Genomic DNA, 27069 nt, shown 5'->3' with positions numbered 1-27069 from the left:
AAGTCCTGGCTGTTCTCTCAAAATGGCAGCAGCCACATGTAACCAAACCTGTAGGTAGTGTGACAGTGAGCTTCCAGGCAACAGCAGGCAGCTGGTACTCCACTGGCGGTCTGTGGTCAGTCTGTTGACTGCTGCCGGATGATCAGGAGATGAACCTCATGCGTTGGGTGATGGGTAGGTGAAAGGCAGGCAATGGACAGGCAAAAGGCAGGCAAATGGTGGATGGTAGGTGCCAGACAGTGAGCAATCTGCACTCAAAAAGTAGTCAATATGCTGGTAGACTGAAGGTGATCACAGTAGACAAATGGGGTAAACAGTAGGGAATTAATAAGCAGCAAAAACTGCCTCACTGAGAAACAGATATCCTCTGCTTGAAACTCGGGTTATGGAGCGACAAGAAATGCAGCCTCCCTCTAGTCCACCATCTTGGATCGACATCTATTTTTTATTTTTATAATTATTATAGGAATAATTAGTAACCAACTTGTATTTACTACATGCCAGGTATTATTCCAAATTCTTTATATGTATTAAATTATTTAATTCTTTAAATGACTCTTTGAATTAGATAATATTACAAACCATGTTTAACAAATGGGAAAACTACGGATTAGGAGAGATTAAGAAATCTGCTTAAGAGTACACAGCTAAGGGCTGGGGAGATAGCTCAGTTGGTAGAGTGCTCGGCTCGCAAGCACAAGTCCCTGGGTTCGTTACCCAGCACAGCAAAAAAAAAAAAAAAAAAAAAAAAAAAAAAAAAGAGTACACAGCTAATTAGTAGTAAAATGGGTATTTTGCCTTCTAAAAATGGGCTATGCTATGTTTCTGAAACCTGTAACAAAGTTGAAAGGGGGCTGAAGACTAGGAATATGAATGATAAATATGTGTTTGTCATGATAGATAGAAAAGACCATAAGGAAAGAAGTGTTGGAAAACAGTATCTTTTGCATGCATACAAGTTCAGACCCGGGAGGTACAGGACAAAGGCAGGTGACAGAGGTTGGTCCTGTTGCTGTGCTGCAGTGTGATGTATTAAGGTAGCAAGCCAGCTGTAATACAATAACAAACTTCAACTTAGGCAAATACACACCCACACACACCTGCACACAATCTTGTTTCATTAATATCTCCACCTACTTCTCCTCCCCTTAGTTCTTAGATCATTTTGAAGCAAATCTGTACGTTAACAAAGAAAAAAAAAAAAAGAAAAGAAATGTAATGATTTTTTTTATGCATTCAGGTATATCTTCCATTTAAAATCACTTTTTATTTGTCTATCAATTGTGATCATAGTGATTTTTCTATCCTTCTTATAAGCTTAAGAAGTCACTAGCATTTCCATATTATTTATAAAATTAAAATTTTAGTTTTCTAAAAACATCTAGTTTTTCCACCTAAAACTTATTTTGCATGGTGATGAAGCAAGAATCTAAATTATTTTTGAGCAAATAAATAATCCATTGCCTAAACTCCATTTAATGAATATAATGAATAATTTATTTTAGAAGTTTTCAACACCAGTTGTATGTTTGTGTCTCCTAGGAAGCTTTTCTGTTATTGAATGGTGATATGTGAAGTCATGTTCGATGGGTTTCACAATTTGTTTTAGTCAGCTTTTTCACTGCTATGACTTTTGAGTATCATCTAATGACTCCTAAGTATTTATCTCCAGTACACTTTCCCAATGAATCCTAAAAACTATACCATCAACTTTCTGGCTTCCTTCCTTCCTCCTATGCTGGGGATTAAACCCACAGCCTCACATATGTTAGACAAACTCTATCACTAACTTACATCCCTAGTCCCCCAAATTATTATTTCTAATACTAGAAAGCTACACTGATATCTCAAATTGAAATGTTAAGAACAACACATGATCCCTATGAATCTTCCTTTTTGAGTTCTCTTTTTCCCTTCCACCTCCTATAAACACCATGTTCTGCAGGTTCAATCTCCTTCAGAGCTCTGATCACTTTCTTATTTGTTTTTGCTGTCAATATTGTAATCCATGAAACTGTGAGTTTCATAATTGGTATTATTGTATTCATTTTTATCACCTTCAATTTATTATTCAATGGTTGCTGAAGTCATATTTTTTTTTTACTTTTAATTTTGAAATAACTATAGACTCATGAGAGTTGCCAAATTGAGTATACAGAGGTGGGTGGGCCCATCACTCAGCTTCCCCTGGTGGTAACATCTGTATGACATCAGTGTCTTATCAAAACCAGGAAACTTACAGTGGCACAGCATCATTGACTGGGCTGCACACCTTTCTCAGATTTCAGTTGTTGCATGCATTCAGTATTTTGGACCTTTCTAGGTATAGTTCTGTGACATTTTATTGCACGTATAGATTCAATACACCCACCACCACAATCAAGAAACAGAATCATCTGTCACCATAAAGAAAGTCTCTCATGTGATCCTTCTATAGTCACATCTTTTCACTTCCTCTGGCAACCACTGATCTATTCTGTCTCCCTACTTTTGTTATTTTTGAAAATGTTGAATATGTGAAATACAATCTGGAGCCTTTCAGATTGGCTTTTCTTACTCAGCAACATGCCCTCAAGCTCCTTCCAATAGGAGTATGTAATTTGATCCTTCTTCTTACTAAGTATAATCCCAAGTAATGTCTTTTTAAACTATTAAAAAAGATTTTGTCACTCTCTACTTAAGATTCTTTAGTGGCACTTAGAATAAAATAAGCAAATCTTAGCATGGCCTAAAAGTCTCCTTATCTGCACCTAGTCTATGTGGACAATGTCCTCTCTTCTTGTTTTCCCTTTCTTGTTGCTGTCCAGGTACACTGACTTTCCACCTGAGAACATATAAGTTCTGCTCTGATTCAAGACCTGGGTGTCATCTCTCCTCTTCCTTTGTGCCTTGCCATCCTTATCTAGTTAGTTCCTACTTGTCTTTTGCCCCAGTTTACCACTTACTTAGGAAAACTTCTCTTGACATTCTTCTTTTTTCACCTCTTATAGCAAAACATTTCTCATTCATAGCAAAACATATTTTAAGAATTCTTGTGATTTTTTTAACCTCTAGATGAGTAACTTAGAATGAGACTTGACTCCTGAGAGTGAATGGTGTAAGATAAACTAGACTGTACATGTAGACTCTAAGCAGAGAACAGTGCAGTTATAGAGTAAAATTTAGGGAGAAATTAGCAACTAGTGTTTTGGGTGTGGTTGGCAGAACACAGGGTCAATGATCTAGAGTGTGCTGGTGGGAGCAAGGAAGAGTCAGAGCAGGAAGATGGTCATACATCAGACATGAGGCCAGCAGGGCTGTATTTATCTGGAGGTCTTTCCATTAACAGCAGGAGCTTAGTAATGGAAGTATACAACACAATTCCAGGCTTATTTAGGAGGATAGATTTAGGCAAAGAGAAGACAAGACCTACTTGTATAGCATTCAAGACAGAACTCCAAATTTGAGGGGAAGCAAGAATAATTGGCAGATTTTGTGAAAGTAGATCTAGGTTATACCTTTCCAAACTGGGAAGTATGGTATGAAAAATGGGAAGAAAGGGAATGAGACACTTGGTTCTTATTTTCACCCTCAGGATTAGATTAGGAATTATGTGGAAATTATCCAACATATATATGTTATCAGTGGAACTAGCTACAAGGAGCTGAGAGATTTAAGCACAGAAGAAATGGGGCAGATGTTGTTAGTTGTTCCCTGGTTAATATGCCACTATACAGTATTCTTTCCATTCTTATACCTTTCTTTACAGTGTTATGCTATTTGAACCATCTGTGTAAATCTCTTACTCAACCTGATTGTTCAGTTCAGAGACTAACTAGCAACTATAAAACGTAAATTGTCAAACGACACAAGGTGAAGTATGAGTTTTAAAACCCTTGTTAATTGTATTAATACCTGACCTCCCTCTTCACATGCAGAAATGCATATACTTAGATCCACAAATATTATAAATATTTAGATGAGTTTTTTGGGTTTTTTTGTTATTTTTTTGTTATATATATTTATTTGATTGCTGCAGTTATGTAACTACCTCCCAACCTGCAAAGCAGATGGAGAAGGAAGAAGAAAAGAAAGAATAACATAGATCATCAGCAGTGGTCCTGGCAAGGCACTAGGTATTTAACATTACTTATGCCGTATAACTCTCAATAGCCCTGGAAGGGCTGGAAGGTAGATAGCATCATTGCCACTTTACAGATGGAAAAACAGAGGCCCAAAAAGTTAAACCACCTTATACAAAATCAGAATGAATGGTAGAAGTGAGTTTTGATTAGAAGTCAAACTCTAAATCCCTCTTCTTACAACAGGAATGGAAATTGTAGGCAGGGTAAGGGTAGAAATAGATACTGCTGAGATTCTGGGACTGCCATGACATGGGTAGGACAATGCTGGAAAAGGAAGCCTCTCAAGTTCAAAAGCCCTTGGAGGGAAGAGGTGAGGTGGAACGACTGGCTGAGGGAGCTGATTGATTGGACTGATCCTTTTGTGGCATGATCCATTTCCTGCTGCTCTTTGTACTTCTTTATTGCCCTCAGAGAGATTCAGGTTTCCTGTACCTTAAAGTAGGAGGAAAAGGAGTGTCAAGGTCAGGTATTATGCCTCTAGATGCTCAACAAATCACCTACCAAACCAGACCTAGAACTTCAAACACTTTGTTATCACAGCACCAAGTTAGTGCTGGTCCCACCTCCCCTAGCTTCTCGACTGTTCACCCAGAATCACCTGTCTCAAACAGTTCCCCAAAGAGGGGGAACTCTGGCTCCTGACTGTGTTGCATGAGGTGGTATGTGTTCACAGAGGTGTCCTTATCATCTGGCCAGGCATTTGTTATTGTTTACCTGGGATTATATTCTATATATAGAACCTTTACTGGGACACACCTTATATGAAACAACACTGACGTAAAGGGCAGCTGAGTTGATTTTCTGATTGTGAAATCTCCTGTCCTTCTGTCTCTGCCTTTTTGGTCTGGGACTTATTTACAAGAGAAGAAGAAAGTGTGTGTGTGTGTGTGTGTGTGTGTGTGTGTGTGTACGCGCACGCGCATGCATATGTGGTTTTACAATCTTTTGTAGACTGTCCTCCTGCCCTCAGCTTGAGACTTCTTCTCTGCAGGAAGGAAGTGTGCTAGAACAGACTGGAAGAGTGGCCAGAAAACAAGATAGCTCTCCTCACTTATGGGGAAAACCACCAAGAAATTTTTAAAGAACCAGAAATGCCCCCTTAGACGGAAACTACCAGAATGAATCCCAAAGTGGGGAGCCAATCCTTGGAAATATGATTCAATTCACAGCAGCAAGGAAAAGGTGTTTAAAAGAAGCCCTAGGCAGCATGTGCAGTGTGTTTATCAGGTAGGAAAAAGGTGAGAGAAGGAGGGAGGGATTGTGTTTAGGGCAGGCAATGATTGTGTGTTCTAGGTTTTTCCCTTTTTGGAGGCTCTTATTTTGGGTTGAGAAAATTGGGAACATGGGAAAATTGTTTTCACAGGAAAAGAAAATAATTGGCATGAGAATACCTAATTTAAGATTTAGCATTTATGAGCTTTTGAGGTTTAAAAGTGGTAGGAAACAAAAAATGGAATGATGATTATAATAAAAATAAACTTTTGAGTAAAAATAACCTTTTGTAACACCTCTGAGGGAATGAAATGCATTCATCTATGTCTTTATATTTAAATTCTGACACTGTTTGTGGCATCTGTGAGCACTGGTCTCATTCTACCTAGATGTTATGTAGCCTGTCTGCTTTGTTATTACTTTGCTTCTCTACCAAGTGAACTTTTGCGAGGTGCCAGGACACAAATTAGGTTTCCTTATCTCATCTGCGTATCACATGGGGTTCAGAAATTCCTGTAGAGAGAAGAAAAGAAGGAGCAAGAAATGTTAGTAACATTCAGACTTATTGTCAAAAGACCTCAATTTAAACAGGTTTAGAAATCTTTGGCACCACTGCTGAACCCCTTCTCTTAGGATTTCAAAGTTCATTTCAAGGCCTGGATATCTAGGAAGGTGAGAGAGGGTGAAGATCAGGAACAATCACCATCTCTCAATGCCTGAGCAGAGCTGGAGAATAAGGTAACCTTCTCTCCTCTCCATCTCTTTCACACTGGAAGACACCTCAGGCATAATGCAGGTTATCTATACAAATCTGCTTGTCTGGATTTAGAAGGATCACCTCTTCAGTGACCATTCCATTCACTCTTTGTCTCCTCACAGGTTTGTTTCAGTAGAAAGGTGAAGCACAGGGCACTAAGGGATGGAGTCAAGAATCCCGTGTCCCTTGGGATTTTAGGGCCATTCCTGATTTTTTTTTTTTTTTTTTTTTTTTTGCTTATAGTGAAAGAGTGCCAGTCCTGCTGGGAATTTTTTTTTTCCACTAAAAAAGCAGAAGATAGAAATAGGAATGAGGGTCAGACCCAGGAAAATGAATGAAGAAAACAATCCAAGATTCCATATTTTTATGAGTACTGAAAAAAATTCTGATTCTCCTTTTTTTTTTTTTTTTTTAAAGAAATATGCCTTTAAGACAGATATGCAGTTATCATCTGTGTCCTATAAGAACTTTAAAGAACACACATACAGGAAGATTTTATTCATGTGTTCTTTCTAAATTATGGTGTATTTGTTGATAAAATTTGGTTTTCATGATTCTTATGGATTCTGATGTAATTCTTTCTTGACATTGTTGGTTTTGTTCATTTGAATGACAATACATATGTATAAGAGTAGTTTAAGGAACATTGAGTTTGTAAATAAAAGACCTGGACCTGAGTATGCTTGCTCTGCCACTCATTTGCCTTTATTAATTTTTCTCATTGGCTAATCCATAACTTAATCACACATAATCAAATCCCTCGGTTTCTACCTTGTATCCTATGCATGATATTTTTCAACATAATACCTGTCACAGTGCAAATGCTCAATATATGCATGTAAGATCCAAAAACAGTGGAAGTACAACTTGTTTTATAGGATGTTGGAGATAAGTAATTCTGGAATGCTCTAGATCTGAGTTCTTCTCAATCTTGCTTTTGTAGGATATTGTAGATAAATAATCCTAGAGTGCTCTAGATCTGAGTTCTGTATCTCCAGTCAACAATACTAGGTGGCTCAAGGATAAGGATGAAATGGAGAGGAGAAGAAAAGGTTGAATGGTTTTGCAAGAAGGCTGACAGGGGGCTACCATGTTTTACCCTCCTCACTCTCTGAGTCTGCAGTCCTCTGCCCCAGATCCCATAACCATTAATAGCCCCCTGAACCCAGTGTGGCATCCACCTGGGAGTGTGGGTTGCTTGTCTGTCTAGAGAGATCATGGTTGGCAGATCTACTTGAGTTGACAAGCAGGTGGTGAGACTGGGGTGAGGCTGGCAGAACAGTTTGAATCACCTTTTATGAGAACAGGGCCAGATGTCATTCTGAGGTCAGTCAGGGAATTTTTCACAGCAGAGTTCAGGAGAATGAATTTGATTTTTAAAGTGAGATATGTAGATGTATTTGGGAAACATAAGTTTCATCTGGAAACTCACAGGAAAATTGGTGTCTGGGAAATGATATTGTGCTAACTGAACAGAAATGTCTCTAGTAAGGGTCCTGTTACTGTCACAGAGAGAAGAACTCTTTGCGTGCATTAAAACAGAACAGAAATGCAGTGTGGCATTATGCTTGTATTGTGAACATGTGTAAAAGTCTGGAGAGCTAATATTAATATTTAGTTCCATTCTAGTTGAAATCGTTAACATCTATGGACTCCAGACTATAGCCTTTCAAATATTTCAGGTGGCTTTCATTCCCCATTTCACTCTCATTCTCTTCCTATTTGTATCTCCTTCCTTATTGAATTCTTAGTTCAAGAGGGGAGATAAACCTAAGAGAAAATGCTAAGAGAAACCTGAAGCAACTAGGAAGAAAAAAGCTAAGGAATAAATGGGGCACAAGCAGGGCAATAATATTGTTTTAGTTAGATTTGGCACTGTAGATAGAGGTGAATGTAAACTATCCACAAGCTATATACATATTTTGCAATGTTCAAATGATTATCAGAATAAACAATTTCACAACTTACCTAGACCCTTGATTCCAATACCCTGAATTTTATTATACATTACACTAACTGTGGGATAATGCTTCATATACTTAAGTATTTTATAGTTCAGCTAAGAGAAGTAGCCAACATACATACTTTTCTACAACATACAGTTTTGGGAAATTGTCTAGATATAATTAAGGGGAATAGAGTATCAGATTGTACAGAAGTGTTGGCTAGAAGCATTACATTCTTTTCTTTTAATAATTAGATGTATTAGTCTCCTATTGTCTTTCTTCTTTTCCCTTTCTCCTTCCTTCCCTCTTTCTTACTCTCCTTCCCTGCTTCCTTCCTTCCTTTTCTTCCCAGTGGTGGGGGGTTGAACCTAGAGAATTACACATGCTAAGAAAGTACTCTACTACTGAATTGCATCTCTAGCCCCAGATGGGCTAGATTCTGGCCCATGGGAAATGTCGCATAAATTTTGGCATAAAGGCATACCTTTTCTCAGCTTGACACTGAGCAGGCAGACAAGGCCATGTGGTACCTGAACAGGAATTACAGAGAGAAAGGTGGTGGTGAATGTGAGCATCTTGTGATCTATGACCTTGGTGGGCTCTGTGTGGTGAGTTTCCCATATAGGCTTTTGTGGTCAGTGTGTATGTCTGGTGTGCTTATTTTAAAAATTCTGGATTTCTTTGGTATATTCTACATTCCTTTACCCAAACTGCATTAGGAAGAACTTGTTGTACAAATATCTGGAAAGCAACATCACAGAATGTACCTCATCACCCTGAACATTTATCTCCTTGCTCAAGCACCCATTTTCACTGGGCTGCTAGGTGTTAACAAGCCTAGCTTCTTTAAACTCCCTATAGCAAATAAAGGTGATGTTGAGAACCGGGTCCAGGAAGTGCAGTAGAAGGCCATACTGCACCTAAAGGTGGGTGCTCTGTATTAATTGTGATATCCAGGCGTGAGGGAATAAGCATGGGTTTGAGTCACTGGAGGAAGGTGTGTTTGGCTAGGCACCTATAGTTCTGTGGGGTACAACCATGAGCAGTCCAGAGTGGGGTACTGTGCTCACAGGGCTTCAAATTACTTCCTTCAGTGTATATTAGTGGGTGTGTAGTTTGGTTTCTGGGCAGAGCTCACAGGTCTGAGTTGGCTTCTGACTGACCCTTTTTTTCCATTTGTACCATGGTAGAGAGGTTATGCTCATAGCACCTACTCCCCTGAGAGCCAAACTTGCTAAACTGGCTGCTCCCTGAATGGAAATAATTACATCTGATAATATCCTGAAAAGGAAGCAAGAGGAAAAGAAAATAAAAATGACAATGGCAGTGAGAAATTTTCAATTAGCTTCTGAATTCACCCTACTGAGCTAATGTTTAATTTTAAGACTTTCTCTCCTTTGCTCTTCCCTCTCCAGGCACTGCTTGTGCTTTTGCTGGTTCCTTTCCTTCTATTAAGGTCCCATTAACTGTGGAAACTCTCTCAGTAACCTTTCTTCTCACCTTTAAGGCTTATTTTTATTGATTGTGAGGGTGCAGATGTTTAAGAGAAAGAAAGCAAACACATAACTCATCTCTCCTGACATCTGACCCTGTTTATTCATTACCTGAATTAATTTTATATAAAAATAAAATTTTTTGTTTAAAAATGTGATGCACAGGGCAACCCCTATTGGGTCCCCTCTGGCCTTGTGGAAGTTATTTCTATTTGCAGTTGAATAAATTCTACTCTTACACTGAAAGCAAAATGTGATGAAAAGCTAAAGAAAACATGACATGCTTAAAGACTTAGGCGATGTCGATTTTGCCTACATAACCCATGAGAAACAGTTGTTCAGACAGGTGCTATGAATCTGTACTTGAGCATAGTAGAAGTGTTTGGTGGGAAGGGAGCCTTTACAATAATTTCGGTAATAATGGGATAGAATAATAAGATTAGATTAGGGCTGTAAAGCTGTATAACAGAGAAAATGCCAGAGGGGGAAATAAAGGATTCTTCCCAGTCTGAGTATCAGGCAGATGAACTGATATAAGTGGATGGCTCAGAGAGGTAGATATGTACTTAATTAGTGATCCATAGAAACATTTAAAATTCCTATGTGTGCTTCATTTTTTTCTCCTCAGAATCATTCAGTCTTTGGAAATTACTCACAGATGTCGTTGTGCTCTGGGCATTTTCTGTGGGTCTAGCAGAGAAGTAGCAGCCCTGTAGCAATGGGCGAGAAGAGGGGCATGGCACGGGTGCTACTGGAATGCAGTCTCAGTGACAAATTGTGTGGTAAGTTCAGATGCCACAAATGCCCGTCCTTTGATTTTAGGATTATGGAGACTAAGGTCCAAATAGATTCTACAAGGAAGATGATTTGATTTCTAGTAGAAATGAATATAGTGGTATTAAAGAATGGGGAGAGATGTCATTGTCTTTCCAGGGTAGGGCAGGGACAGTGCTAGTCAGAGATTCAGATGTGGCATCCTCTATCTCGGCAGGAAAAAATGCTGAGAAAAAGCATAGTACACACTTATGGGTTAAGAAACAGGAACACTGGGGTTTCTGATTAGAATTGCTCCCATTATTATATACATTAAATGTCACTGCAGGGAAAGGCAGAAAAGCCAACAATTTCACCGATGATGGGCTGAGGGGGTAAGGAAAGTTGTGTGGCATCAGGTCAGCCTTCTTAATCTTTTTACCTTCCTGTTAATTGCCTGTCCAGTTGTCCAGGAGCAGCAGTATGAAGTGATCGTTGTCCCGACTCTCCTGGTTGGCCTCTTTCTCATCCTTCTTGCAGTCATCTTGTGGCTTTTTATGAGAGAACAAAGATCCCAACAGCAGCGTCCTGGACTTCAAGGTAAAACTCAATCTTTGGGGATAAGCAGGGGCACAGGGAAGATGGATATTAGGAAAAATGTGAGCCTCATTTCAACAGATTCAAGTCCAGGAATCTAGGTACCTTCAATGGCAGAGACAAGGGCTGCCTATTTGGAGTGGAGAGGGGCAACCTCTTCTCTAGGAAGTCAGGAGTTGGAACTCCACAGGTGCCTGTTGACAGAAAGTGAAGTGGCAAGAGAGGCTTCATGAGACCTGTTTCTGTTCTCTTTGTCCTACTGCACTATCCAACATTTGACTATGTGAATGTCTAAAAATTAAGGAAGAAAGTCTAAAAGATAAAGCTCAGGGCTTTATTAACATCCTTGAAGGATAATATTCTACTCTTATGATCCATTTTATCCCTACTCTTTGCCTCCAAAATATATAATGAAAAAGGACGGCTTTCCTTCTAGTAATTGAAGTGCTGGGTGGGAAAGGCTTCCAGGTTGTTCCAGACTACCATTGAGCATGCAAGAAAAGAATAAGTTCATACAGGAAGCTAAGAGTAAAGAGGAGAAAATTTCCTGACAGTGATATAAAACTCTACAGTGACTGATCCTTAGTCCTCCTCCAAATTTTATGTCAATTGTTTTATAAGTTCATTTTTATTGAAAACGTCTCAAAGGAGTTGTATAAACTCACCACTTCTACTTGTCACATTCTCTTTTTTTGGGTGGGGGTACCAAAGATTGAACTCAGGGGCACTCAACCACTGAGCCACATCCTCAGCCCTATTTTGTATTTTATTTAGAGACAGGATCTCACTGAATTGCTTAGTTCCTCACTTTTGCTGAAGCTGGCTTTTTTTTATTTAAATTTTTTTTCATACATGTATATAAGGTAATAATGTCTGTCTCAGTCTACTGTCCTTTCCATCTGAGGCTGGCTTTGAACTCACAATCCTCTTGCCTTAGCCTCCTGAGCCTCTGGGATTACATTCTTCACAGTCTCTTTGTAACCCACAAAACAAGGCTTTTTGTTATATCTATCATTATCCAAAACAACTCTTTCCAAGCTCATTAATGATAGCTAATTTGACAAGTTCATCTTACTTGATCTGTCAAAAGCATTTGAAACACATTCATACTTCCTCTTTCTTAAAACACTTTTTCAGGAAAAAAAATTAAAGTAAATTTCCAAATGATATCATTTTCATTCTTATATATTCAAATATTTTTTCTATTTTGATTATGATTCCCAGAACTCCATATTCTTACATTAAATCAACTACTTTGAAGTTTCAATATAATGCACATCTTGTATGAAATATGTCCAAAACCAAGGTCTTGAAGTTACCTTACATGTGTCCTCTTCCAGCCATCCTCCATAGCTTAGTAAATGGCAAGTCCAGCTGTCTATAATTTCATCTAAAACCTTGTAGGTATCCATGACTCCCTCTTTCTATCACATATCCAACCCATATGCAAATACTCTCTCAATCTATCTTTAAAGTTAACCCAAGCCAATCTCATCTCTCATAGACTGTAGTAAGATACTCCTAACTGCTTTACCTACTTTTGGCCCTGCCCCTGTCTCCTCAGAGAAATCAGAATGATTCTTTTAAGGCATTCATCAGTCTGTCAATTCTCTCCTTGAGATACCTCAATAGCTTTCTATCTTGCTCAGAAAGAAAAAAGTCAAAACTCTTCCTATGGTCTTAAATAGTCTGAGTCTCTCTTGCCTTATGTCCTACAACTCTCCAATGATCCTACTTGGCTGTGCTGCACCAGGTTCCTTGCTATTCCTCAAATACATTAAGTATGGTCTTTTCTCTGTGTCTTTGCACATCTTGTTCCCTTTGCTACAGTATTTTTTCTGACATCAGTGTGGTTTGCTCCCTAATCGCTTCCATATCTTTCTGAAATGTCATTGTATCAGAAAGACCTTTCTTGATCTTTGTAGATAAAATAGCATCCACTGATGTTTCTTCTTTCATCATTTTCTCTATAATATTTGTTGACTCATTATTATCTACCTGATCACTAGAAAGTAATCTTCAGTTGAATCAGAATTTCACTTATTCCCAACATCTAGAAAAATATCTTGTATATGACTGGTGATATTTGTTGAATAAATGGATGAGTTAATGAGTGATGAGAAATTTAATGAAAACAATGAACCTTACTTTTCCAAATGGAAGAAAGTTCATGCCATCTAAGGGAGAAAGTATCAGAAGGCTTTTTAAACCAATACTCAAGGAAATATGGAATAATCTGACTTTTAAGATAACTTGAGGAAGGAAGCAAAAGCCACAGCTATGGTAAAGTAGTTATCTATACATTTATTCCAAATATGGAAACCACCTGACTGACTTAAATGATAGTCTCCATTGCCAGTTACCACTGCCTTTAAGTATCTGTGATTTTTGACTCCCTTGTCTCCTGAACTGAATTATAGTCCTGAGAAAGACAGGAAGAAAATGTCATGACTACTTTCCAAGGGTACATCTTAAGTTTTCCTAGAAGTAAAGGGGATTATTATAAAGGTTCAACAAACGTGGTGTTGTTACTCATTAATACAGAGGTGTTGGAAGATATCCCTACATTGACCAGAGAGAAAACTGCTAAAAGAACTTCTTGACTAGTTCATTCTAGGCTGTGCTTTTCTGGAGTTCTCAGAACAAGGAACCGGAGGTTGATATCATCTCTTTATTCTAGGCAGTGCTGCTGTGCCTCCATCTAGGAGTCCAAGCTGGGAAGCAACAGGACATGGAGGAAAAGTGCTTGTGCCACTTAAGGAGACATCAGTGGAAAGTTTTCTGCGAGCTACCACACCTGCCCTGGCTAAGCTACAGGTGCCCCGGGAACAACTCTCAGAAGTTTTGGAGCAGATCCATAATGGCAGTTATGGGATCATCTACCGAGCCAAGATGTGTACTGGGGATGCTGCTAAGCCCAAAAATATTGTCCTCAAGACTTTAAAAGGTAAATGGAGAAATGTTAAGACTTCCCTTCACTTTTTACTTTTCCATTGTGAACCCCTAACAATAAATATCAACAGCTTAGCAAACATTAAGATATTTATCAACAAATATTGTGATCACAACTATGTAAAGAAGGCAGCAATTGAGAGTGGAAGCTTGAGACAGAAATGATATTCTTGGGGGTCTTTGTATCCCTAGCTCATCTTTACCCACTGAGGTTGTTAGAACAGACTTTTCCATATTAGATGTTTCTTGGATAGGATTCTGAGGTTGTTTTTTAAAATTTTCTTTCCTGTTTGATATCCTTTCCTGATAATGTATTTCTCCCTCTCTCTTTTGCTAATACTCATGATATGGACCAGTAATAGTGAGTATATAATAATAGAAAATGGAAAGAATAAACAAGAATATTAACAAAAGGCCCAGACAGTTCAAGTGTTTCAATAAGAGCAGAAATTTGCCTATTTAGGAAGATGAAAGCCTATCCATTTCTAAGATATATGATTCTATGATATCTTTGATAAAGTGTCAGTGACACTGAGCATTATTCTCTTCTAATTGGTCATCTATATTTACTTTTTGTCTGCACTTACTCCCCTGAGGGGTCTTGAGAATCACCATCTGAAGTTGTTTCTTGCTCCTTGTCTCCTATTTCATCTGTTTTGCTCTTACTGCTCACTGCCCTGGCTCTTCTATCCTCTGCAGAACCTGCTGGGCTCCACGAGGTGCAGGATTTTGTAGGACGAATCCAATTCTTTCAGTACCTGGGGAAACACAAGAACCTGGTACAACTGGAAGGCTGCTGCACAGAAAGATTGCCACTCTATATGGTGTTAGAGGATGTGGCCCAGGGGGACCTGCTCAGCTTTCTCTGGACCTGTCGCCGGGTGAGCAATAGAGTAGAGGTGTTAGGAGGCCAAGTTTGAACTGGTTGATTAGCTGTTCACATATCAATTAATGTAACAAATGACAAAATATGGGACAATATAATAACATAACCATAACTGAATGTCAGTGTCCAAGAGAACTTTTTGCAATAATTGAAGTATTCCATATTTGCTGTGTCCACTGGTAGCCCCCAGTCACATGTGATTATTGAACACTTGAAATATAGTGGGTATGACTGAGAAACTGAGTTTTAAATTTTATTTAATTTCGACTAGTATAAGTTTAAACAGACACATCTGGTTAATGGCTATAATATTGAGCACTGTAAGTTTACAGTAGGGACTCTTGGTCCCACTTACTAGCTCATAACTTTTGGGAAGTTATGTCTCTGAATCTGAGTTTCTAAATCTGTAAAATAAGAATAATAATAAATTATTACAAAAAGTCAAAGACAGGCATGTAAAAACATAGCAGTAATTGGCACTTAATAAGCACTCAAATGCTGTTATAATGATAATTATATAATAATTATTGTTGCTATGATTACAAATCTGTTGTTATTATTTAAGTATATTTTCTGTAACATCATGTTGGTGTTTCAGGACTGAGAGGGAAAGAATTCAAGTTGTAAGCGTTTGTACTTCAAACTCATATTAAATAAAAACATAAAATATTCATAATTTTCCAGACTTACATGGCATTCCTCTTCCTTACAATTTCCTAGTTCTCTATATAGTCCTTTTTCTGAAGCGCCACTGCTTCCCTAGTTCCTCACTTGCTAACATGTAAGTTCAATATTATTAAACCTTTACAATGTGCTGATCATATTGTACAACCAAATGTATATGAAAAAGGGTTTCTAATGTCCTTCTCATATATTTTTCTTTTTACACCAAACTTCTTCTCTTCTTTGCATTTAATATCCATTTATTCTTCACATCTCATCAGAATCTGTTTCCTCCTCTCCAACTGAATCAGTTCTCTTCATCCCATGCTCAGATACTCTCTTAACACTCTGTGCAGTTCCTTCATGGCACTTAAACATCTATAACTATTTACTTATGATTATTTGTTTCTAATTCACACAGCTATACAAAATAAGTGACAAAAGTAGCAACTATGTTTATTTTGCTCACTCTGTATTCCAAGGAAACTGGGGCTTTACAGGTCTTCTATAAAAACCAAAATGCATTGAGGTAATGTGTTGTTAATCACATGAACATAGATATAGTACTCCAGAAAAATTATTGCTTTATTCAGTGGATAATCTTATATGTGCTTGTCATTCATACCCGCTGTTCATCTCTATTCTTCATTATGCTTCCAGTCCGATGAATCATTATACTTTTCTGCCTATCAGAAAATATCTCATATCAGACTCTCCATCCCTTTGTTTTTGTGTTTTCTGTAGCTTTCATATATCTACATTTCAGAGTATATTTATTGTACTTAAAAAAATCAAACACATTAATGCCACTTTGAAATAATGTTTTTTCTCTATCTCTTCAGGATGTGATGACCATGGATGGTCTTCTTTATGATCTCACAGAAAAACAAGTCTATCACATTGGAAAGCAGGTCCTTTTGGCTCTGGTAAGACCAGGAAAAATAAAAACAGAGGGTGGGGATTTTTTTATTAGCCTAATATTTGGTGCCATTGTTCCCATGTTCAGATTCCCAGATGGGGCATATATTTTAAATTAGAAAGAGATTAGGGGGAAGATAGTCATACACTCATAATTACTTTTAGTCCCTTCTCTATGAAATTATTTAGATAATCTACTACAGGATTAGTATTTCCAGGAAGAAGGTGATCAATTTAGAATTTCTGGAAGGAACAGGAAGAATTTTAAGTTTACTAAATCTTAAAATTTCAAAAACCAGTACCAAGAGCTATATGCCCATTTACTTTATACTCTTATTTATCCATGTATTCTTTTAAGAACTGATGGGAAAGGGGAAATTTGGGAAGCAAGTTGGGAGAAGATATGGGAAGAGAAACGGAATGGATGAAAGGCCACAGAACTAGAATACAAATTTGTATCTGGAAAACAAGACAAACTGGTTTGGAACATTTTTGGCTGGAGACATGATTTGATAATGAATGTGATAGGGAGTGCACATACTTAAAAAAGAATAAGAAACAAGTGAAAGAGGAAGAATGTGAAGGGAGACAGTAGAATCACTCTTTTATTTTAAAACAACCTAAATGAAGAGGTTATAGAACTCTGAGTTTAAAAGAAAATATTTACCTTTACTAGAATCAATCACTCAGGAGAGTTAGATGACTCTATGAAATCACTCAGATAATTGTGTTTAAAATTAGCATTTGTTAGAAAAAAATCAAGGCTCTGTGAAGCTATTCTTTTTAAGTCTTTGATGTATTTGGACACCCTAATGTGTGAAGTATACCAGTGATATAAGCAGAATCAGGAAAAAGTAAAAAAAAAAAAAAAAGTAGTGAAGTGAGAAAAGAGCAATCGTATCTGAAGCTCCCATGGGATAAGGGGTAGGAGCACACATCATATGGATGAATATTACCTGCAGCATTTGGAGTGCTTAGCTGGTATGATCTCTTGGTAAAGTTAGGATGTCAGATTACAGCCTACCTTGCTTCTGAACCTTAATTGCTGAGGGTCCAAATAGGGCTAAATTGATGAAACTGATGCATTCATCAGGGCCCTGTGTTACCTACAACAGGCAATACCACACAATTTGTTGTTATTTTTAACAATCTCAAAGTCAATACTTTCCTTAATTCTTCTCATTACCATATAATTTCTTTGTTCTAAAACCTCATGAGAGAAAACTAGTAGTCAACTGTTTCCTTCTTCATCAACAACTGGAAATTACAGTTCAATCTTTTAAATTTTTATACTGTCCTTGGTTAGCAATCATAACTTGCAATCTCTATCTCTTTAGTCACACACAGCTTCTCAGTTTCTCCATCAACCTTGGATATATTTGTGCCGGAAGAGAAATAGCCTAGCAAATCTAAGCCATTAGTCGCTGTGGGTCTCAAATGCTTTGAGGTCTGCACTAGAATCATTTTGATACTTCTGTATAATATAGGTTACCAAGTGTCTCTTCCTAGATTATGGTTTAGTGAATTCAGGGTGAAAATCCTGTTTTAAAAAAGTTTTTAGGCAATTTCAATTTGGAGCTTGACTCAAGAACTATTAGTAGAATACAAAATAAAATGGATTATTAAATAAAAATATAATTATTAGTAGAGTTTTTGTTGTATTTTCTATGAATTAGAATACCTTGATCTGGTCACTACCATTTAGTAACTTTTTGGCCTTGTGTAATCATTGAAATTTATCCAAAAGATACTCCCTAAGATCCAAAATATTACTACCTCAGTTCATCCAGTTATGTTAGGGAGAAAATAAGATAATATAAAATTTTTCCATGAAATCTACTACCTCTTCAAATATCTAACTGGTGGATGATAATTAATCTTCAGTGGAATTTACTAGAAAGTGGTAGTCAGATGATGTTGAACTCAATCCCGGCACTATCACTACCTAACCTTGGACACATCACTATCTCTCAGACTGTTTGGTCATCAACCAAATAGAAGCTTATAAAACTGTTGGGACGATCAATTGAGATAATGTATATTGTCAGGGTCCTCTCTGCCACATTCTGTGTGGAGGAAGAAAGGGTTAACTGCCGGAGGAGGATGTTGGTGATTTTTCTATCTATTACCCAAAAAACTTATCTACTCACTAAACACTCGAGAGCCAATACTCTACTTCTGAGAGAGTGGGGTGTAATGGGTCCAGCCATACCAGCTCTGGCCTCTTTACAACAACCGAGTCACCCAACTCTCCTTTATTTATAATATGCAGATAAAAGGGGGCAAGGACTGGGAGGAGCTTCTTCTGATGAACAGGATAGAGTGGAGTTAAGGGAGCCATTCTCTTAGTGGGAAAATTCCAGAAGGAGACAGGGAACTACTCCACACACCACACACTTTCCTGCAGTTCCTAGAAGCCAGGCCTCTGCATCACATGGCTCAACCTAGTCTGATTCTGCTAAATAAGGACAGTTTCCCACAGTATATAAAGTAAGTTTTGAATTTGATATGACATGGGTTTTAACATACATTTCTTATGTGCCAGAAACAGTTGAACAGTAGTAATAAAAAGATAGAGGCATTTGCACCCATACTCTAAAAAAGAAAGCAAACATGTAAGTCAAATATCAGCACAAAGGAGCAATTGCTATAATAAAGAATACATATAAAACATGTTGGAATACTATAAAAGAAAAGGAGTCATTTTATTACAGATGGAGTTTGGAATTTGTAAAAAGGTAAGTATCAAATTTTATGATAGTACTTTTGAAATCCTGTATTAAGGATGGGGGTGTAGCTTAGTGGTAGAGCACCACTAACCATGCATGCATGAGCCTCTGGGTCTAATTCTTAGCACTACAAAAATAAATAAGTAAATAAATCTAGCATTAATGTCATTTTGATTATTAGCTCAGTTTGGTCATCTTAAACATAAGGTAAAAATGTCTGTCTGATCCATTAGCTTGCTTTGGAAGTGATGTCATTATAAGGAGACTTGTTTAGAGTAGAAAGTGCCCTTGACTTTTTGAGTCTTCCTAGAACTGTCTCTCTTATCTGTAAGCTGAGCAGTGACCTTCAGACAGCTGATTATCTTTGATCCTATGCTGTCAGGAATTTCTGCAGGATAAGCATCTGTTTCATGGGGATGTGGCAGCCAGGAATATCCTGATCCAAAGTGATCTGACTGCTAAACTCTGTGGATTGGGCCTGGCTTATGAAGTTCATGCCCTCGGGGCCATCTCCTCTGCTCGGACCATCCCTCTCAAGTGGCTTGCCCCTGAACGGCTTCTCCTGAGACCTGCTGGCATCAGAGGAGACATGTATGGTTTGTTCTTGCCCTTTGGATTTCTTCTCTTCACAACCTGGGTATTCTCCCTGATTATTATTGTGTGTATTGTCAGTTATGTCTACAAATGAGATCTATACTTAGAAGTTAGACATACACTCAAGAAAAAAATGTTATGGTACAGAGTACATGTTTGGCCTCTGCTTGCAATCTCCTTTTAGTGCTTTTTCAAGCAGTCCTTCTGAATTAGATTAGAAGTTTACATTAGGAAAGAAAAAAATTGAAAAGATTATTTATACCAGTTCTGAGGACTTAATCTAGTAGTTTTGCTTTTACCTGGAGGGTGTAAACCAACTTAACCAGAAGGCCAGTTAAATAAAGAATCCCCAAAGTAAAAATATTCATACCACAAATACTTAATTTTAACTTAAAATATATAGATGTATATTTATCAATCATTTGAAGATGGGAAAAGCTGCATTTTGGGAGGATGGGGCTTCTAAATGAAGTCATATGTTGTGTTTCCTGTCTAAATAGCACCTCTAATGACTAACTTTTGAATTCCAATTTGGGATTGTTCTAAGTGCAGTGAGAAACTTGAATACATTTGCACAATTTGTACACTGGTTATTATTATTTTTAAATTTTCTACTGTTCTCACCCACACAATTTTATGAAACCTAAACAAGCCAAAGTTGTTTCGTTTTTCAAAAGGATTACCCAAAAGGGTACCAGGGATTGAACTCAGGGGCACTCAACCACTGAGCCACATCCCTGGCCCTATTTTGTATTTTAATTAGAGACAGGGCCTCACTGAGTTGCTTAACACCTTGCTTTTGCTGAAACTGACTTTGAACTCAAGAACTCCTGCCTCAGCCTCCTGAGGTGCTGGGATTACAGGCATACCTATCACACCAGGCTGTATTTGTTTTTCAAACAAGAAAATTATGTTAATGTAAAACATAAAAACACAAAAATAAGAACAATCAACGTACAAAAATCAGGGCAAACCCTTCCCAACCTGCTCCCCAAGTTTTAAAGCCTTTATTACAGTTTCCCAAAGATTACACTGTATTGAGAAGTCACAATATTGAATCCGTAAGATAAGAAACACTTTTCAAAAGGTATGTACACAGATGTGGGAAGTGAGTGGGGATGGGATGTATGCTCTATCATTTCAATATCAAGAACAATGCAAAAGGGTCTCAGTGATCAGTCACAGGTTTCTAGAATCCTACCATGTCTGCTAGTCTCCTGTCCACTTTTAAAAGTTACTTTAAAAAAGGATAAAAAGTACACACTTTTTTTTTGTATGTGTGTGGTACGATGGGTTGAACCCAGGGGTGCTTAACCACTGATCCACATCCTCCTTTTTTATATGTTACTTAGAGACAGGATCTTGCTAAGTTGCTTAGAGCCTTACTAAATTGCTGAGGCTGGCTTTGGACTCGTAATCCTCCTGCCTCAGCCTCCCAAATTGCTGGGATTATAGGAGTACACCACTGCACCTGGCTTACATAGATACTTTCATAAGGCACAGACAGACTGTTGTACAAGTCCTTTCATTAGGGATTTGGATAAGACAAATTCCAGTAAATGCCAGAAGGTCACAAGTACCTGAGCTGGAATCCCCCTTGCAAAGTTAGGGCAGGGACAGGATTCAACAGTGGGGTGTTATTGCTTCTCATTGACCACAACTTTGCACAAACCTATTCTCAACACCACACTTTATTTTTTTTTTTTTATTTTTAAATTTTTTTTTAGCAAGGCATTCAACTTACTTTTCAGGGAGACAACATTTATATATAATAATCCTTTATAATATTTATTTGCTTACATAATAATATACAATTACAGTTATATGTACAAATGGTGTAAACAGAATTGTAAAGAATCACAATTGACTATTTTTGCTAACCATATAACTCAAGTGCTTGAAGAAACACAGAGATGGAATGTAGAGTATCCTATTAACCAGGAGTGTCATAAGTGGCAGAGGAAATTTAGAACATTAGTTAATATGATATTAGTTAAGGGCTGGGGAGATAGCTCAGTTGGTAGAGTGCTTGCCTTGCAAGTACAAGGCTCTGGGTTCAATCCCTAACACCGCCAAAAAAATATATATATAATATTTTGTTAAAAACTTCCATCGATGTTTTACTGATATCTACTTTTCAACAGTTACCTGTTGGTAATAAGCTTAGTCATAAAATATTACTCATTTAATGATTTTTATTATAGTGTTATACACACTTTTGAATCATATTGCTTAGGCAAATACCTATTCCAAAAATATATAAAGCTTGGCTTGCTAATATTTTTTTCTAGTTTTGGGCAATTAGATTTACTGAGAAATGGTAGATAAGTAATAACCTTGTTTGGGCTTGTGCTAAGAACAAAAACTAAAATTTTATCAGAGAGGGGTGGAAAGAATCAAAAAGATGCAGAAGTAATTATGGGTGAATAGATTTATGTGATTGCATGCACACATACATACAAATAATAGTAAACATCTTTTCTTGTTAAATATAGAAGAGATATAGATTCTGTCCTCAAAGAAATTAGAATCTAAGGGAATTGTAGAGAAATGCTTTCTCTTTCTTCCTTTTTCTGTGGCACCCAGGGCACTCTATGACTGAGCTACATCCCCAGCCTTTCTGTTTTTTATTTTGAGACAAGGTCTTGCTAAATTGCCCAGGCTGGCCTTGAACGTGCAATCATTCTACCTCTGCGATTACAGGTATGAGCCACTGCACCTGGCCAGAAATGCATTATTACTTTGCTTATTTTATCAGATACCCCTTTATTCTCCTTTATTACCTTCTTTATGGTACTGTTACTGAAGGCTTCTATATTTAAGTGGGTTCTCTAGGAAAGAAAAAATTGAAGTTAAGTAGATGGTTTTGTTTCTTTTACAGCTGGTCCTTTGGGATCCTGCTCTATGAGATGGTAACTCTAGGTAAGGATGATCCCCAGTAGTGTGTGTCTGGCTGCAAATATAAAAGTATGTTTATTTGGGGGTTGATTTCTTTATTGAGAAAGTGTTTCAGAACAGGCCCAAAGATGAAGTGGGTTGACATGACTTCCAAGTCTGATTCCTGAGAAGTCTGGTAAAGTTATGATCCCTCCTTACTCTGTTCCTTCCCTCCCTTCCCTTCCCCTTCTCTTAACTTTCTTTTATTCTCTTCCTTTCTTTGTTTCCACCCAGCAATATTAATTCCAAGGAATTTTTTTCTCATCTAAAGAATAATTCCTAGATTGATCTTGTGTAAACATGTTTTCTTCAGACTTATTAATTGAATGAATTAAGAAATTATAGCACCTTCCCATGTTGTGCAGAGTGTAGGAAAGGTCATGTTTCTTACTTTGCATTATTTTATTACTTTCCTAAAGACTCAAGATTCTCCTTTCCCTAAATTCATTATGCTACATCCTTACTTAAACAGCAGGGGACAATTCTCTTGTATCTAATAGTTTCTCTATTCTTTTGCTAACAATTAGCTCAAGTGGATGGAGAGTAATGTTATTCGAAGTTCATATTTTACAAGACCCTAAATTTCTTTTGCTACTCTAATTCTTTCCATATTGACAGGGGCACCACCATATCCTGAAGTTCCTCCTACCAGCATTCTACAGTATCTTCAGAGAAGAAAAGTCATGAAGAGACCCAGTAGCTGCACACACACCATGTAAGTGAATTTTGAAGGTTTACTTTTCTCTGATTACAAATACGTTTTGCTCCCTATCAATCACTCCCTTGTCAAAGTGACTCAGATGATCCTTAGTTGTCCTTATGTGCTAATGCATGGACTTAGACCAAACCCTTGAAGTAAAACACATTTGCTTATATATAATTTATGCACATATGTCATATATGTGTGTGTATACACTCACATTATCATACACAAAATGAGAACTATATTAGGAATCTAATTTGATAAAATTAGTTTAATTCTATAGGGATCTCCTAAAGTAGGAAGATCCCTATAGAATTATAGGGATCAAATGCAATGGAAGTACAGTATTGCTTTGTCTAAATGTCAGTCCTCTGCCAGCCTCAGTTCAAAGACAGCTCTCATAAAATCACTTGTACTAGACTTTTTCATTCAGAGTATACTGGCTCTTTTTCATTATTTAACTTTTAAAACTACTGCTGTTTTCTCAGCTCTCAGCATAATAGAAGTAACCCAAAAAAGACACGGTGGGTTGGGGGGCAATAGGAGAAATTACAAAGGCAGGAGGAGGATTCAATATTCTCAACAGAAAGGAACCACTGGCAAACCAATCTGAAGGAGTAGAATAAGAAAATTGAAAATTACATGCAGAATATTTTGATTAATAAAGTTCAAAAAGGTACTATTGTGGAACATAAGAAAAAGTTAAACTATGTTAAAAAGACAGCAGTGATAACATGTTAGTGAAAATTTCTAGTAGATTACTATTTGTAAAATTTTTAAGCCCTGAAAGGTAAATTTCTAGTACTTGTTTTTCTCTATAATAAATAATTACTATATTAAGCAGATTATAAAGTGTAAATATCTTAACTTTATGCATGTATATGCACATATGAACAGTAAATAAGGCTAACTGGGTATCTATAATGAAACTGCTGCCAAATATTTCCTGTAGGTTTCAGTGTATAAAAGTTTGTCCCTGATACTGGTGGAGCCACATAACTGACAAAATACCTTACTTTAAACATAAGATTTTGATGAATATCTGAAATAACAAAAAGATCAACATAAAGTGTGCAGCAATACAGTAGAATAATTAAAACTTCCAGCCCATGTCAGAGTAAAAAAAAAAAAAGTTTAGTTCTAGCCCTGTCTTTAGTGTGCATTGTTTACAACATACAATGAACAATGCATAATGAAAAAAAACTGCCCTATCATACTCTGTAGTTTGAAAAATCTTCAGTCTTTTCTATTATAAAAGAAGTCCCATGTACCAATTAAAAAACATGGAAAGAAAAAAAAAAAAGAAGTCCCAATAAGAAGAGGACATTAACAGACTTGATATAAAGAGGAAGAGAAGAATTATTAGTCTCTGGGAATGAGACAGGACAAAGAAGATTAAAGAATAGCAGAGTTTGTTTATGTGTGTGTGTGTGTTAAGAATTCTTGAGAGAGGAGATATGTTTCTTATACATTTGCCTGTTTCTCTCATCCCCCCTCAGGTACAATATTATGAAGTCCTGTTGGCGTTGGAATGAGGACAGTCGTCCCTTACCCAGAGACCTGCGCTTTCGCTTAGAAGGTGCTGCTAGAACTGCTGATGACAAGGCTGTGCTACAAGTACCAGAGTTGGTGGTGCCTGAACTATATGCTTCTGTGGCTGGCATCCGTGTAGAAAGCCTTTCCTACAGCTACAGCATCCTTTGAAGACTCCCAGCTGAGATACATTTATATACAATCCTAGTCTCTTGGAACCAATTCCTCCAAGAACCCAGAATGGACTTTCTAGTGGGACACAAAAGGATAAAAAGGACATAGATACTGGCTCTTTCCCTACATATTTCCCTAGAAATGTGAAGTTATGCTGGTTGCTGCTCTCCATGCCACATACCCTTGAACTGAGAAATACTGTCGGTCTAATTTTTCTGTCCCAATCCTAAAAACCCTGGGTAGAAGTGGTAGATGTGTCAATGCAAAGGAGGTTTTGAAAGTTTGCAGTTTTAAAAAAATTTGCAGTGTTTGTTGAGGTATAGCACAAATAGACTAGTCCTTCTCAGGCTAGTTTACTCCTTAACAATATTTTTGTCTAGACTATTACAAAGTTTTAAAGAAACTGGAATGGAATGAAGAAATAGAAATCTAATAAAGGAGTTGAAGAGAAGAGTTAAGATTTTATTTGCTCAAGAGTATAGATGTGGACCAAAATCTCCTTCAAAGAGAAGCTTGAGGGGGGACATAAAATTTTCCAGTCCTGGTCCTTACATGCAAGGTTGAAGAACTTTGAAGGAAAGCTTCAGAATTTCTCCTTGGGTATAGATATATGAAAGATAGTCCCCTTTTATCTAATTTTGAGTCAAGTCAACCCTGTTTGGGTACTACATTTGATAAGAAGCTGGAGGATTAAGAATATTCAACAAGTATTGTTCATCAGGTTTATTTTCCATCCCTACAAGACTAAGGACAGCAAGCCTAGAAAATCGAAGTGAGATGAATGATGAAAATGTTGTGTGTGTGTGTGTGTGTGTGTGTGTGTGTGTGTGTGTAATAACAAATGTGGAAACCAAGCAAGAAGTCTTAGTAGCTCAGATGGCCATTAACAAGGACTAGACAAGAATGCAATCTGACACAGGATGATTAACTTATAATTTTCAAGCATCCATTGATTTACTGTGAATCTTACTTCATTAAATTAGTATTTATTGAGTGGAAGTAGGTTTTTCTAGTATACAGCTACCAAATTCTCTAAAATAGAGAAGGTAGAAGCAAATAAACAGAAATTCATGTTAGTAGAAAAATTCAAGTGACAACCTACAAAGACAGAAAAAGAATTCTTTATGTGTAAAATGGAAAGATTGGTATCTCACTGGTTTGTGGTGAAGACTAATGAGTATTTGTACAGTATATGATACATACTATGTGCTCAATAAATGTTAGCTTCCTTTCTTTTTATTTTTATATTTCTTTGCATGACAGTATATTTTGAAATAGTATACATACATAGAATAAATCTAACTTGTTCCAATTACGATCCCATTATTGTGGTTGTACATGATGTGGAGTTAAATTGGTTGTGTATTCATATATGCAGATAGGAAAGATATGTCCGATTCATTCTGTCTTTCTATTTCCATCCCTCCTCCCTTCCCTTACTTCCCCTTTGTCTAGTCCAATGAACTTCTAATTAAGAAGTCATCACTTTTATGTGAGCTTTTGGGTGATGATAGTAATCCCCTACTAATTCAGTATATTGAAAATATCACAATGAAGGCAAATCTGTTGAACAGGGTGATCTGTGATTTTAAAATATGAGTACCCTAGAAAGGAAATCTTAAGACTGATATAGGAAAGATAATTGGCATATGAAAATATTGTAGAAAATGGATTCCTGATGGAGTTGTAATGAGTCATCTAAATGAAGAATGACTGTTGACCCTGTTAGAATACCACAAGGAGTAGCAAGGATTTAAGTAGGTTGTAAATGGCAGTAGGGAGAAAGGAGGTGGAGGGCTTCACACCCAGTGGTAACATCAGGTGGAATTCTGTTGTTGATTTTTAGCTGTTCATTTAAATCAAATTGACAAAATTATTCTAATATTAAAATTTGCTAAACCTTGCTGTACTAGACAGTGAGTGAGCTAGGTGTTAGAAGAAAGAAACAACTTTTGGTTACAGTTTACACAGTAAGAGACATTATATATTTAGTTAAGTGGGTATCTGATAATTATAAATTAGGTGCTATGAAGAAAAGTATGGGACAGTAGAAGGAAGTAAAAAGTAAAGATCTCCTTTGAAGAAATGGCATTTAAAT

At 37.1% G+C, this 27069-nt stretch overlaps 1 protein-coding gene across 5 annotated transcripts in view; it reads left to right on the top strand.

Annotated features, from left to right (window-relative positions):
• STYK1 (serine/threonine/tyrosine kinase 1) overlaps positions 1–26202 on the top strand; it is a 47515-nt gene extending 21313 nt beyond the window's left edge. For 2 of the 5 annotated variants that reach the window (XM_079143011.1, XM_079143009.1), the window contains exons 2-10: positions 10161–10314; positions 10751–10885; positions 13563–13829; positions 14534–14715; positions 16226–16309; positions 19413–19621; positions 22506–22546; positions 23180–23276; positions 24764–26202. In XM_079143011.1, the coding sequence (XP_078999137.1) occupies positions 10251–10314; positions 10751–10885; positions 13563–13829; positions 14534–14715; positions 16226–16309; positions 19413–19621; positions 22506–22546; positions 23180–23276; positions 24764–24968 (1284 nt within the window). In that variant the 5' untranslated portion in view covers positions 10161–10250 and the 3' untranslated portion in view covers positions 24969–26202. Of the gene's footprint in view, positions 1–4717; positions 5363–10160; positions 10315–10750; positions 10886–13562; positions 13830–14533; positions 14716–16225; positions 16310–19412; positions 19622–22505; positions 22547–23179; positions 23277–24763 lie in introns of those variants that run through there. The other 3 variants (XM_079143008.1, XM_079143007.1, XM_079143010.1) reach the window with 3 other exon arrangements.
• Positions 26203–27069: the final 867 nt, after the last annotated feature.

The sequence above is a fragment of the Sciurus vulgaris genome, assembly GCF_902686455.1.
Source record: "Sciurus vulgaris genome assembly, chromosome: 5".
Taxonomy (NCBI): Eukaryota; Metazoa; Chordata; class Mammalia; order Rodentia; family Sciuridae; genus Sciurus; species Sciurus vulgaris.
Note: the sequence above shows the minus strand (reverse complement) of the source record. Positions and strands in the feature narration are given on the sequence as shown.